The sequence below is a fragment of the Xenopus tropicalis genome, chromosome 5 (assembly GCF_000004195.4).
Source record: "Xenopus tropicalis strain Nigerian chromosome 5, UCB_Xtro_10.0, whole genome shotgun sequence".
In the NCBI taxonomy this organism is placed as follows: Eukaryota; Metazoa; Chordata; class Amphibia; order Anura; family Pipidae; genus Xenopus; species Xenopus tropicalis.
The window spans coordinates 96,715,861-96,731,643 of record NC_030681.2 but is presented as its reverse complement, the minus strand read 5'-3'; the positions used below and the strand labels follow the sequence as shown (position 1 = coordinate 96,731,643).

General features: G+C 36.0%; 1 protein-coding gene across 1 annotated transcript in view; it reads right to left on the bottom strand.

Annotated features, from left to right (window-relative positions):
• Positions 1 to 863: 863 nt before the first annotated feature.
• The window catches only part of gclc (glutamate-cysteine ligase, catalytic subunit), a 28,640-nt gene continuing 13,720 nt past the window's right edge, over positions 864 to 15,783 (bottom strand). Inside the window, 14 exon segments of the mRNA NM_001079335.1 lie at positions 864 to 2,259; positions 3,774 to 3,894; positions 4,485 to 4,588; positions 4,677 to 4,758; positions 6,301 to 6,405; positions 7,894 to 7,986; positions 10,570 to 10,682; positions 11,007 to 11,145; positions 11,584 to 11,700; positions 12,963 to 13,037; positions 14,507 to 14,643; positions 14,741 to 14,799; positions 15,101 to 15,214; positions 15,456 to 15,638. Coding sequence (NP_001072803.1) covers positions 2,051 to 2,259; positions 3,774 to 3,894; positions 4,485 to 4,588; positions 4,677 to 4,758; positions 6,301 to 6,405; positions 7,894 to 7,986; positions 10,570 to 10,682; positions 11,007 to 11,145; positions 11,584 to 11,700; positions 12,963 to 13,037; positions 14,507 to 14,643; positions 14,741 to 14,799; positions 15,101 to 15,214; positions 15,456 to 15,638 — 1,651 coding nt within the window. The 3' untranslated portion in view covers positions 864 to 2,050.

Here is a 15,783-nt window from a genome sequence, read left to right as displayed (position 1 = left end):
CTTTGGGTTATATTTTTGGCAGAAGCGGACCAAGCCGACCAGACGCCTTGGCAACCTAGTCCTGCCCCACCGTTGTGCCCTAGGCAGGTGCCTCTTCTGCCCAACCCTAGTTCCAGCCCTGATTTTCAGTACAGTCCATTGGTTTTATTTTTATTTCTGCAGAGCTTAGTTTTGTTACTCCTATTTACCGGTAGAGCCTGAGTGGTGCCAAGTAGATCACTGCAGCCCAGTTCATCATCACCCTTATGGGTACTTCCCTTAGCAATTGGGTAAAATGGGTTTTAGCTTATTATTTGTGTTTTCTTTCACTGTAACGTAACCATGTCAATGTGACACCCTGATGCAATAACTACTTATAAAAGACTTAAAGGGCACATTGTAGGTCTCTATAAAAAATATATTGGATAAAACAGCTGTAAAATGCCGATTCATATAAATAAACCATTTTCATAAAAATATACTTTTCTACTAGCATGTGCCATTGGGTAATCTTAAATATAATTTTTTTTTAAGTACTAAGGACCAAGCCTGGGATCATATGAGTCACAGTGCACACAAACAAACCAAGGGCACATGTGTGCTCAGTCACATGAGCCAATGATTGGACAGAGTTCTGTCTATTACTCCTTTACACTATTTCCTGTTACATTTGGAGCATTACTTCCTATCAGGTGCTCTCTAAGGAAGCACACAGACCATAATAAAATGGTGGCTCAAGGTAAAAGGGCAATATTTACTGATATATATATTCCAGTTTGGTAGGATTCTTTAATAGGCTACTTAATATGATATAAACTAGCTGTTGGTGAAGTATTCCAGGGGTATAGTTTTCCTGTAAGGCAACAAAATACAAGCAAAACAAATTTAAAATTTGAATTCATCTTTTATTTTATATCAATGCATTCTGTACCAGTTGTTTTTTTTAATCAAATATACATCCAGATCAAAACAGTGTTGAATGACTATTTGGCATCCTCAGTATGCAAAAACACATGACAAGACTCCACCCTGGCACTCAGACACTGGTCCTGCCTCATCCACACCTACACCATGAATCACACAGGTGGAGCTTTTATCAGAAAGTCCCAAAACGAAAATAGTAAAATTCATACTCACTGTGGAAGTTGCATTAATTTGGATTCATTCTGAACTGGTAAGTGCATTATTACAAGCCATATTTACAAAGGACACACTTCAGATAGCTCTTTTACGTTCTGCATAAATATTTAAGGCCAGTGAGGTTTCCAGTAGAACAGGATTTTAGGTAGAAATGCCCACAATATATTATAAATACAAATATCCTTAGCAGTTTAGAATATGATATTATCTATCACAGTTTACAGTTGTAGTTTTGCTTTAAAGTTTGGAATTTTTCATGTATGTGAAGTAACAGAGCAGCATGTATTAAAATATAAAATATATAGGGCACGTGAAGAGAGAGAAACCAGACAGCAGGCATTAAATGCTGTGGGGATACATGGAATGCAGGTCCTACCTCCCACTGGACAATATGAGCTCCAGCAAAATGTGTTTAAATCCACACGCAGGCATTTAAAATGAATGCTCCTTATAGAGCACAGGGTAAGCCAATACCCAAGATATGCTAGGCCAAGTATCTGAAACCTACATGGAGACGCTTCCTCCAGATCAAGTACACTGGTACTTGAGTTAACAGCTATTGAACATGAATTATGGCATACATTCAGTAACAATCAATAAATGAATGAAATAAAACATTTTAAAAAAAAGCACACAAAGTGGTACCATACAGACCAACAGAACAATTGACATTCTTTTTCCAGTATATATAAAAAAATCATTTCACAGTGAAGTCATACACTGTTGGTAGCATATACAATGTTAGCCATAAAAATATTTTACTATATACAGGTACACTGTATAAACGTTAACAGAAATAGGTTCATTGGAGAGGCTACTACTACTGCAAGAAGAACACAGGAGCCCACTGTTTGTGTAGCGTAAACAGTTTGGTCATCACACCAATACGATTCATTTTGTGAGCTACATTTGATGCGCTCTGAGCTACACATCATAAAGGAACAGACTGACTGCCGCTTGCCTTGGATTTATTGACCGTGGTCCCAAGAAGCTCTGGGCAAGTAGTCAGCTCATTTGCAATTTGGTTACATTTCATAAGAAGATCATAATTGATTTTGTCAGTAATGACACTGTCCTTCTTGTACTCCGGGTGGCTTGCAACAAATTCTCGCATCCATCTTGCACAAGTCATTAACTCACCTACAAAACAAAAGAACACAGATACATGACTCTATCCAGAGAACACTAAGGAGCATGCTGCTGGTCTTTAAATCCATTTTTCCCCCACTTCACATTCCATAACTTTCTACCAGTACAAAGTAGCAGATTTGTGAAGAATGTGCTTAATTTTACTGTGTTTTTTTTAATGAAAGCAAAAGAAAAAATATAGAAACTACAAAGCTGTCCTTGACAATGCTCAGTAAGCCATGCACCATATGAGAGCAGAGGAAAAAATGGTTGACCATGATGAAGGTGTGAGGATGAGGGAAGTCGTACAAAGTTTCCTATTGCAGGCTACTTTGCATGACTTTGAAAAACTGAAGCAATGCGCAGGCCTTTCTACTGGCAATTCCCTTCAATGTGGGTGGAAAGGCTTTTCTGGGAGGTTAGTCGCCTGTGGTAGCAGAGATTTATCGCGGGAGACTAATCTTTCAGTGGGACATTAACCTTAGAGACCTATTGGTACTTTAACCCAAATAAAAAAAAGTTAGCAACGGTGGATAAAATGAAACCACAATATGAAAATGGGATAGCATAAGTAAAGGAAAACTGTGCGAAAGATATGAAAAAAGCAGTAACTAGCAATACTGAAACAGAGATATGGAAAAATAAAAACCCTTTTAAATATATAATTACACTGCACAATTATTTCAGGAGGCATCCTAGTCATATTACAGTCTATTTGGTGGTTCCAAAGCTAGCCTCCCTTAGGGAAACTCGAGGAATATGATGTGAATGTGGGCCTATGAGTCACTGGGGGTTAATTGGTCCCTTACTATCCTGGATACTCCTTTAAGCTAAGTAAGGTACATTATGGGGCAGGTTTATTAAATTAAGTTTATTCATAATTCAAGAAAAAGAAGCACGGATAATTGTCTGGAAAGATTTCAAGCAACTTTATTTTGTTTATTAAACCAGTTAAAATTTTTAGCCTCACTGAAGATGCATGGAACAATATGAATTTTGTGTGACACAATTGCAGTTTTGTTTTGTTTTTTTTAACGATAAAATCTGCATTGAGTTTATATTTGTTATAAAATAACCTTTCTTTCTAATATTACATTTGTGTTAGTTTATTATACACTAAAGCTGGCCATACTATAAAAGGAACGGGAATAGGCCCCGTTGGCGCAAGGACCACATCGATGAGCCAATGCAGTCTTCGATGCCACAGGAAAAACAAATCTGCCCGATTGATATCTGGCCAATTTTAGGCCAGATATTGGTCGGGTAGGCCCATCGGGGTGCCCATGCACGGGCAGATAAGACTAAAGGATCCTAACTGGCAGCTTAAATCTGCCTGTGTATGGCCACCTTAAGAGGGCACTGAGCAAATATGGTAACATAACAGGGAGCTTAAAACTCAAAATCATGGAGTCTAGTTAGGTCAGAGCCTTTAGTGCAGTACCAAGATATGCATGCATTTAATGCAGATTTTCATAGGAAAAAAGCTTGAAGGAAGATAATAGTCATAATAAAAATTTGAATGATACCTGAAGCTCTTTTTTTAATGAGTTTAAGATAATTCAAGATGGTGCAGCGCGTATCAACATCAACCTCCATATTTTCAAGGTATGAGTTAAGTATTGGAATTAAACCCGGAAAAACTCCTTCCTTAAATAGAAAACAAATGCAATTTATGAAAAATTCGATTTAAGGTGTATTGACGATCTTCAGTCTGACTCTATATAGACAGCCCACTAAAGCAAGAAATATGTTTGTATAATCCCCATATTTACAAAACAGCAAATTTAACTGCATATTTAAAAAAATATCATACTGCACAAAATTATTTTTACATCTTACTTTTGGTGCCCAGCTTCCTCCCTTCAAGCTATATGGGACACAAAAGTTTCTAGTTTATAGTGTACTTAGTATGGAACATTTCTGTTATTGTGTAAGTGCTCTCGGTACTAGGTCTGAATTAGAAATTAAAATGAAGGACACCCAAAGTTCCAGGTTGGCTGCCAGGTGGATCTGGGCACTTTTTTTATTTTTTATTGACATTCAAATTGATGATCACTTACCTATCTACATGCTTTGCCCTGCTAAAATACTTGCCACTTCTCAGTGCCAGAGTATTGTAAATGAAGGGCAAACATGGCAGAATCATTTTTAGTTTTCTCCAATAAACAAGTTGTTGCCTTATTTTACAAACAGCATTTCATTTCACTAATGAAAGGGGCTTATTTCCTGAAAATTACCTTTCCATTGATTATTGTATCAATGCTCATCAATGTGTATTCTTCTGGGTCAGTTTCCATTCCATTTTGTGGAGAACAACAGCCATCAACAACTGCAATTCCAGCTAAAAAATAACAACAATCACTGTGATCATGTTTTCCATCTGAAGATTCAATTTTATTAATATTAGTTTGTATGATTTTATAACATACCTTTAGAAATATCCTTCCTAAAGTAAAACATTCCTTGTCGCACTGCATCTCGTTTCTGTGCCACCTTCATGTTCTCATCAACCTGTAGATAAATGCTTTATTTAAACACATGTTGATTTACATTCCTTTTACAACATTCTTTTTTTTTTTTTTAAAGGAGAAAGAAAGGTAAAAACTAAGTAAGCTTTATCAGAAAGGTCTATGTAAATACAGCCACAAGCACTCACAGAAACGCAGCACTGACTTCTCTGAAAAAAGATTAGTTGTGTCTGTAATTCCTCTGCCAGAGACACGCAGCTTTCTGTTCTCTGCTCTTACCTGCTCCCCCCTCCCTCAGGAATGCTAAGAACTTACTCCCCCCCCCTTAGGAATGTGGATCACCCTCCTTCCCCCCCCTTCCCTCAAAGAATGATACACAAAAACCATACGTGGTTGATTATTGTACAGTTAATTGATGTAACTATATACAATTTTATATACCATTGATAACACTGTTATGTTAATTATCATTCTCAATAAAAAAAAAAAGTTAAAAAACTACAAATACTCATTAAGGCTCCTGCCTCACATATGCAATTTTGCACAGAAATCCTGTGCCTGTGCCCAGGCCAAGCAATGGCTCCAGGTGCAGGCCTATCAATAAGATTTTTGGAACATGGGGCGGATTCTTGGCCAAGTGGCAGGATCCTTATTCACCTCCATCAGTGTGAACGTCAAAAAGCCTTAAGAAAAGGAAAGTTATAGAAAGGCGGATGTCCAAAAAAATTTAAAAAAAAAACAAAAAACCTGCTCAATTATTTCTACCTAGCTGAAGGAATTATGTAACCTGTAAAACTCACAAACCCTGGGTACCTTGATGTAAATAGATATACAACAGAACAGAACTATTTTGCCTTTGACTCTTCATCATTTTTTTACACTTAAGTAATTAATTTTGCCCAGGCAAATCTTGGGTAATTGTAGGTGTCGGTGCTTTATTTTTAATTGGTATTATATTTTTTTGTTTTTAACTCCAAGAACCTATATCTATCTGTTCTGTCTCTCAGGTACCCTGGGTTTTTGAGTTTCACAGGTTATAGTTTCCCACCCTTTTATGGTTTTTCCCTTCACTAATTTGACGGTGACGAATTGTATTTGTAGTTTTTAAACCAGTTGAATTATTATTAATTAATTCAGCTGTATGTCCTTTTGATTTATTTTAGCTTAGCTTTAATATGGCACAATCATTGTATAAAATGTACACCTTAGTGGGTTACCATAGTATCTTTCTTTTTTACTTTATCCATGCCATAAGTGGGTTGTCTTCCCTTTTTCTGTTTAAATACTGTTATAATTTATCTCATTACGTAAACTAGTGGATACAATATTCAGAAGTTGGGGGATTTTGTGGTAGAAAGATCTAAATGTCTCAACTTGTCTAGTAATTCTGACACATTTGTATGGATTTTTATAGGAATGTGTCAGTATTGCTTTAATTAATGTCTTAACAATAACACAGTTATCAGTAAAGCTGCCTTCAGTAACTTTGCAATAGATGTTAAAAATGTGACCAAATGCCCAGAAAATGCTACACGAGCTAACAAAAATGAAGACAATGTAAAGAATTCCAAGACTATATATTTACCTTTGACAAGGGAATAAGGAAATCCAGTTTGTAGGACAGAATTACTCTGGTAAGCAGCACCACAAATACAACATATGCAGAATTCTCAAAGTCTGTTAATTGGACCTTAAAATAAGATACCAGAAATCAATGAATTTGTATATTTTTTTGTTTCAATATTTAACCAAACAAGTCATTGCCAATTAAAAGGAATGTAATAAAGGCATAAAAACTAAATAAATAATTATTTCAGTAATATGCATATAGTAAGTCATAAAGCCACATACAATGGGTTAAATTTAAAGGGAACACCGCCTTGTTTAACATGAGTTTAATGAATAGGACTTTTTGGCTATAACTTTAATCAGGAAAAAAATCTATGTTTTTTTTCATTATTTCTGAAGCTACTCACATTTGCTCCTTGCAAGGTAGATAATCATATTAACAGTATACAACCACCTCATTTAACCCTTTTTGTGCTCTGGTTATCTAATTACAGGTATAGGACCCATTATCCAGAATCCTCGGGACCAAGGGTATTCCGGATAAGGGGTCTTTCCATAATTTGGATCTCCATACCTTATGTCTACTTAAGAATCAATAAAACATTAATTAAACCCAATAGGATTGTTTTTCATCAAATAAGGATTATTTATATCTTAGTTGAGATCAATTACAAGGTACTGTTTTATCACTACAGAGAAAAAGGAAATCAGTTTTAAAATTCTGAATTATTTGATTAAAATGGAGTCTATGGGAGACCAGCATTCCATAATTCGAAGCTTTCTGGATAACAGGTTTCCGGATAAGGGATCCCATACCCATATCTACCTTTCAAGGACCAAACAAGAAGCAACATCAATTTTCCCGTTTGCTCTGCTTACCTTAAAAAATAACAAAAAAACATATGCATGTAATTTGTTTTGCCAAACCTGAAAGAAAGGGCTAGCTAAGAATTATTTGTGAGAATGTATGTGCTCAAATTATTAACACCTACGTGCCCCTTACAACCTTCATGGGAAATTCTCAGGTGCAATTATGGGCATTAAAATTAAATTAACTTTACTAGATAAAATTCTTACATTTATCTGAACCATAATCTAAAAAAGGATTTCTTTAATTGCATGTTTACATTCAAAGTAGTTAAAAATAATGTACACAAGATTTTAATTTAGGAAATATTAAATTAGATATAAAAATGCTTGGTGCATGCTGCTATCCAACTGTAAAGGTATATGCCTGTAGCTTCTTATCTGAAGAGTTAACCTGTTGTGGTTAACTCACCATTTCATGCTGGGGGTTCTGCACCCCCCAAGGTTATGCCCCTACTCATAATCCAATCTGTTGACTTACTTGGTTATGTTTGCATTGTGACATGGCGCTTATACTCTCTTGGCAATCTGCACTGTTACCTAACTATGCTATTAGAAAGAATACTGCTTTTGCGCAAACTGGTAGTAATGGGGCTTAGGCTGAACGGGCAATGTAGTCATTCTACATTCTACAGCAGCCTTAAACATATGTATAATTAGATGAAAGGGTCAGTTTTAAAAGGTGTTCAAAAATACTTAATTAATACATAATTATATTCAATAACCAGCTGTAACTTTTTACCTCCACTGGACGAAACTCGACCCTCCATCCAATGTCAGAATTTGGTGGGGGAGGTTTAAACCTCATAGTCTGCCAGTTTGTTGATTGAATGTTCTTTTAAAGAGGAGAAAAATATCAATTAGTTTTTTCACTTAAAAAAAAAAAAAAGGGGGACAAGAATTGAAGACTAGAATTGACAAGAATTGAAGAGTATTAATCAATTGCAGCAGTATGAAGTATTTATAAAGCGCCAACATATTCCACAGCATTGTACAATAAATGGGTTTATACACTGGACATACAGAATTACATACAAAGAAACCAATAACGGATACAAGAGGTGAAGAGGGTTGAGACACAAGGTGTGGGAATGGGCAAGATCTGAACTAAGCACAGTGAGATGTAGCATAGGGTATTGCTTTTAGCAGCACACTAAGTTATGTTAAACTAAATGGGGGTAAGCAACTCTAAATAGATATTTTGAAGGCTGAAAATTTGGGAGAAAGCAGACAGAATGTGGGAGAGAATTCCAGAAAAGGGGTGCAGCCTTTGCAAAGTCTTGAATGTGAGAGAGGGGTTGAGGAGCAGGTCAATAGAGGAGCGTAAAAACTGTTTGGTGAGTATTCAGGCATGTCTAGCAGCATGTTTGGTGACAAATGATCATATTTTGGAAATATTTCTTAGGTGGAAGTGACATGATTTCATAAGTGACTGGATATGAAGAGTGAAAGACAGGGCAGAATCAAGGATAACCACATAGATCTAGAAACCTTTAGGAGCCCTTGTTAGGGACTAAGTCAATAATTGTCTACAAGCACCAACATCTGGTATGTGACCTAACACTCACATGCTTGCACATCTCAGGACTGCAACTTTTATTTGCACACTGCGAACTTGAACTGCAATCTTGCACATTATCATGCCAATAATTGGCCACGGTTCCTCATTGCACTACATACATTTCAATTATACTTCATTTTACTATGTATATTTTCTTTTTTTATTTATATTCTTAACTTCTTTATATTTTTATATTATTTTTTTTTCTTCTTGTAATTGAGGTCAATAGTAGTCGTTTAAGCATTTCACTGCATATCATAATGTGTATGACTGTGTATGTGATGAATAAAATTTACATTTGATTGAATTTGATGCGGTTTTCTCCTAAAAGGGGCACCAACCTGGGGTAAAAGGTAAGTGATTTAAGTCACTGGGGGAGTGCCTAACATTTTGGCACCCCCAAGTGACTTAGCCTTTCCTTCTCCTTTAAGGTTGAGGTGTAAGTTAAGAGGAGAGTTAGATCTGAGCATTGTCAGCATGGAGGAGGAATTGTGAACCATACTGTATGTGTTGATTAGTTTGCCAAGGAAGGAATTATAGAGACGAAATAATAAGGCCTTAAGGAACTCCAACAGACAGACAGAGGTAAGGGAGAAAATGATGCTCCACTGTCCAAGAGACACTAAAAAAAAACATCTGAGAGGTAAAATGAAATGCAGGACAAGGCAGTGTCACGAAGGCCAAGAGAATGGAGGAACTGGAGAAGGAGAGGGTAATCCACAGTGTCAAAAGTAGCTGAGAGATCAAGAAATATTAGTAGTGAGAAGAGGTTTTTGGTTTTAGCCGAAAAGAGGGCATTATTGTCAGAGAGGAATAGCACTAGTCGTCTGTAAGCTAGACGCGCAAGTAGTTAGAGATGAAAGGTATCACAAAGATAGGTCGGAGGTTACCACACTACACAGAGAAAAGGCAGTAAAAGAAGGCATACTTTATTAAAAGTAGGACTGCCTAACATATTCTAAATATTAATTCAGCAGATGCATTTATTTAACTTACAAAACAAATTTTGAGCAAGCTATTGTATTCAGTAAAATAATTCAGTTTCCTATCTGTCAGGGTACTGTTAACCTACATGTAGCATCTCAGCAAGCTTGCAGGCAGTTGTGGAATTATTTTATTTAGACAAGATTTAGACTAGCAAACTTGGACAATTATTTTTTTAAATTGACATTATAATGACCAATCCTAAATTTAGAAAGCAGTAAACTGTGGTTACTGCCACATCTGAAAGATACAATTCTTGCTTGGTTTATCCAAGCAATAGGTAACATTTCCTATAATATAGCAATAAGAAGCACCGTTTCACCTTTTTAAAGAGGAATAATCACATCATGCAGTAATTTACAACAAATAGAATAACCATGATACCTGCAATAAATAACTTCTATGAAAATGTATTATACAAATATAAACTTCATATAAAAAAAAAAAAACAGGTGCTTTTGTTAAAGCTAAGAAAGGGTTTGTTTATTTTACTCTGTTTCATTAGGGCTATGGCAACTTTATGTGTTTTGCCACCCATAATGTTTCCACCTTGGCAGGCAGATAAACAGTGACATTTGCAGGGTTATTGCTTGGACCCTGCCGGTGCATTAATTGTTTGGGAAATTACTGCTTTTAGACATTTACTTAAAAACTTATAAATTCCAAACCCATGGATGCATTGGCAGGGTCAGAGTGGTTACCAATGAAGTCTATAAAGAGATAAATTTAAGAGCTGTCATGCCTTTACCCTGAGATGAAAAGCTTGCAGTCAGTAAAACATTTAAATATACCCTATGTTCCATAAACCTTCTCTGGACCAATATGTAGGAATTTAGGTAAAAAACACCCACATAATTCCACTCCTTCACTTACCTCAAAATGGTCAGATTCATTGGCATCATCTAGATGTATCTTCTCCTCAAACAATGTTAAAGGATCTCTAATAAAGAGATGTGCAATGTGCTGGGCTAACAGGTGATCAATACCTAATGTCAAAAAAGCAAGGACATTTTAATATGTATATTTTTTTTATTTAAACAGCTTCATTGTACTTTGCCTCACTGTATGGAAACATCTATCTGTTGTTTTACAGCAAAGTACAGGGGCTCCAAATTCACAAACACAGCTAGTGCTCATATGTGTATAATTAAATGCTACTAAGCACTGCAGTAGAAAGGATTTTTTTCGGAGGAGGAAGGCTTACAAGTAACACAGACCTCTAAATTCATGTTAAGCCTTACTGAAGCTTTGAAAATATTATTCAGTCCACAAATACCACTTCATAACACAGCTAAACACTGAAATCTTACCTTCTTTTATTAACTGATTGTAGATTTCTTTATCAATGGTCAAATCAATGTCATTGTATTTCTCTCCGCATTCAGACAAATAACTGTCTATGGAATCATATCGAGACTTACTGATTCGATATTTGTTATTTTTCAAAGGCTGCAAAATCAAGGAAAAACAATTCAGTCTTGCATACATAAAAGCTTCAGTAATTTACATAGTTTGGATGCAAAAGTGAATAACAATTTACCAGCACTAATGTGGTTTAAACTCACTTCTAGTGATGAGCAAATTTTTTTGCCAGGCATGGATTCGCAGCGAATTTCTGCATTTCACTTCCGCGAAAATTTGCAGTGGAAAAAATTGTTGTGCAGATTTTTTTTTTGTTGCGCGTCAAATTGGGTGCAACCAAACCAGGCACGGTCGCGTCATAGAAAGGGCGCGGGCGACAAAAAAAAAAATAGATGCGGGTGTAGAAAAAAAATTGACGTGGGAGACAAAAAAAATTGTGCGACAAATGCATTTCGCAAATTTTCTTGCTGTTTTGCGAATTTTATGGCAAAGCGAAATGGGACAGATTCGCTCATCACTACTCACTTCTAATCCTCTTTCTTCTTTGGTACGATCATCTACTGATGCAGAGATCACTCCCCAACGGCAATCTATATCAGACACATATCCTCTGTAAAATGGAGCTGCCGCACTTAGAGCCATCTTTAGAGAAATATGAATGGAAAAGAGACAGTTAACATTTTTTTTATATTATACAGAGATCAGTGAAACCTCAATTTAACATACTCTGAATTTAAGTTTTCCCGCATTTTACATTTTTTTTTGGTCCCACCAATTTATAATGTATTTCAGTGGGTGCTATTCCCTGATTCTACATGTTTTCCCAGATTTTACATAAAAATGTTGTCCTAATGTTCCCCAAAATGTCTGTTTGTCCCACATGAATGTTATTAATGAAATAAAATATTTACTGTATTAACAACAAGAGTTAAGCAGTGCAGCCTTAATGTTACACTGTGGGAGGCATGTGCAAGATGCACAACCTAAAGTAAATTTGTGCATGACTATATAAAGGTGCAGACTAATTGGAATTGACTATTTACAGACAGAAACATGACAAAGTATGCATCTGGTTAGTATTTTTTTCCTTTTTATTTCAAAGTAAAACGGACTCCTGTGCTTCTAACTGAGCACTTCTTCAAGTTGTTTTAACACATTTCCCTTAACTATTTTTTTCTGATCCCTTGAAAAACATAAAATGGAAGCTCTACTGTATGGGGCACATTTACTTATCCACGAACGGTCCAATCATATTTTCTGAGACTTTTTTTTGTACCTTTCGTGACTTTTTTGTACCGTGTACGACTTTTTTCGTATTTTTAGCGCGAAAAAAACGGATCGGTTTTGCCACTTTTTACAATCGTTTGGTACGAACATTTTGTGACTTTCGGATCGCCAACTAATCCGATTTTTTCGTAAGCATTTTCGTGATATTTGTGATATTTTCGTTTCCAATCCGAATTTTTCCCATTCGGGATTCGAACTTGTGTTTTGATAAATCTGCCCCTATGTGTGTGTTCAGTTTTGATTACTCATTTGTAGAGATTTAAAACTAGGGTGGCCATTTCCAAATCTCCAAAAAGAACACAGCCACTAAACATGGCATCATCTAACTATGTGATGTAGAAGTAAGAAACATAGTGGGTACAGATTTTTATGGGTGATACCAATTTCCCTAAAAACATAAAAGTCTTCATGAAAACCACTGAAATTTGTAAGCACGGGGCTCTGGAAGAAAATACCAAACAAATTTTAAGGACACTTTGTAATCACAAATTATTAACAGACTTAAAATTGGAACATCATAATTGTTCTCCCAAACACTCTGTGATAGAAATCATCATAAATATAAATGCCATGTCTTCTGAATGGGATACTAAATTTGCTTATGATTAACTACTTACCATAATAGGACATATTGTAGCTAGCTGGTCATAAAGATACCTGGCTTCACAAATGCTGCAGGCTTGGAATGTTACCTACATATAAACAGATAAAAATGTTACACTCTCTTTCACTGGAAATACTATTTAATGGAAATGGGTATATTAAAGGGGAACTCTGGCTTCCAAGCCAAAATTTGATAAATAGCCCCACACAACACAGCAACCCCCAATATACCTATCACTGTAATCTGTTCCTTAAAAAAGTATGAATAGCTACCATTTTTATATGGTTAAATCCAGCTGCTAAACTGTTCACTTTCTGCATCATTTAAATTCTGGCAGGGAAGGGGGCTAAAACATTGATGTTACACATTGTAAGAACTCTTCTACAGCTTACAGACAACATGCAGGAACTACATAACCCCCACAATGCATTCCATTGTGATCTTCCCTTCCTTACTGACATCACATGGGCAGGGAATTGAGGGATTTGGAGGATGCAGGCTGAAAGCAGGCTAAGGACAGTTGACTACTGTTACATTTTTTTTTGGAGTTTCAAGATCAGCCAGATCAGCAGAAGATGGCTAGGTTTAGGGGACTGTTCTAAACCACATTATTACATTAAAAATCATGTATATTTGTAATTGATGCACATTGCAAAGTTGCTTGAACTTATGTGATCCTATTCTTCTCCTTTAAAGAGACAAGTCACCCTAAATTATTGCTAATACCTTTTGATTCCTTCAGTCAGGGGCAATTCTAGTCCATAAGCTGCTCTCTACACTAAAAAAGCCGAATGTCCGGGTAAATAACTTGGAAATTCATCTTTTAAAATTACCAGAAGCAGCTTTTATGGCCCCTGGTAACTTGAGGGGGCTGCTGCTGCTGATTTTCAAATACATTTATAAAAGGTATGGATGTATAATTAAAAAAAAAAATTTACAGGTGGGTAGCAGGTCTCCTTTAAGAAGCTAGTAAATAGAAATGATTAAAGGCTAAACTCCCCGGGAGATTTTGTAGGATGGTGTCAGATCGACATAATGCACCCTACAAAGTTGGATGTAGTTGCATGGGTCAAAATATTATGGGAGTGAGGATAAATCCGATGTGTAAACTACACGGAACATTTGCCATCTGATGCAACACGTCTGTCAGATGTGAATTTTGCATGCTGCGTCTTCATCCAATGAGATAACATTTGATGGTGTCTTGACAGACTTTTTTTTCTCTTTAAAATACATTGACTGTCAGATGCAGGAAAAAACCACACCATCTGATGTGATCCAACTTGCACTACAATGAAGATCAAATTTTGTAGGATCCCACAAAATCTCGTGCTGTTATGACAAGATAAAATCTGATCAAAATATCCCATAGAGTTTGTTCCTAAGACAAAAGCAAGTTAACTGGAAATCCAGAAGTACAAGACAGAACACACAGTGACTAAATAAAACATAGATGAGAAGAGAGCATTATAAACACACTAAGATATTAACATTTGCTGGTTGTTTCTAACCAACATTTTCATCAAAGTTTATAAATTTAGCCAGGTAGATTATTACCTGAAGGCAGCAGTTCCCCATGCCAAATCCCATAGCATCCATGTAAATGTGGTCTGGTTTAGCAGCTACTGCTTCATTGTTACTGTCATTGGGAAACCTTTCAATAAATGGAGATGGTGTATTTTGGTCTTTATAAACTGTTTAATAGGGAATTAAAAAAAAAAAAAAAATCGTTAATAAAAAAAAGACATAAAAGGAAATTAAAAAAGTGTATAAGGAATTTGTTTTACTCACTTGGAACATTAATTGCAACTTTTTCACCCCGTCTGTGTCGAATATTTCTAGTGAGTGTACTGTAGATGAAAGGGAATATGTTAAAAATAAAATATAAGAAGCCATTTGGGCTTTTGCCAAGTCCTATTTTTTATTCCAGTGGATTTCAGCTGGCTGAAGAACTACAAACATCTCCTGTGGCCCCACATTCATTCTACAGCAGAGTATTCTATTTTGCATTAAAATGGGAGCAGTTTTGTGAAGCCTGAGCATTTTCAGGTTGCTGATATCCCCAGGGCCAAGAATCAATATGTGCCTTAATATTAAACATGGAACAACATTGTACCTACATGATGTTTGTACAAGGCAGTTTTGGCTTACCTGAACCTGGGATGTATATTGATAGCCTGATCTGGGAAGAATAGGGATTTTGAGGCACCCTGTTCCACAGGGGTTGGTGGAAACTCAGGCAAGGTGAATCCTGGACATCCCAATCTATATAAAGAAATTAAGCAAAAACAGAATAAATGCATGCTACTATCATTTAATAATACAACCTAAATGAATACTTAAAGAATAAAAAAGTAAGTGTCCCATAATTAAATTACCTATGAGGACTTCACCAAAGAAAATGAGAAATAAAGCATAATATAGCAGAAAAATATAATATAAACTATAGAGCACCCAGCTTACAAAACTCAGTATTAAGGGTCATAAAACCGCATTAATCAGTTACCGTGGGAAGGTGGTGATGGAGCAGAGAGAATCATTTACTGATAGCAAAGATGATGCTTCTTGGCGCCTTTTTCTCATATTGTCTTCCACTGTGTTAAACTCAGACATGGTTCCCCCGTAAGGTTGTCCAGGCGTTCCTTCAATCATGTAACTCCCATATTCGGGCCTCCAAAGTGTTGGATGACTACATATGCAGAAAGTGTTACCAATGCTTAAACATCTAATCAAACACACATGTTCTGAAGTCTGCAGGTTTATCAAGCAAATACATAATACAGTATACATGTATGAACCTGTTATCCTGAATGCCCAGGGACCTGGGTTTTCGG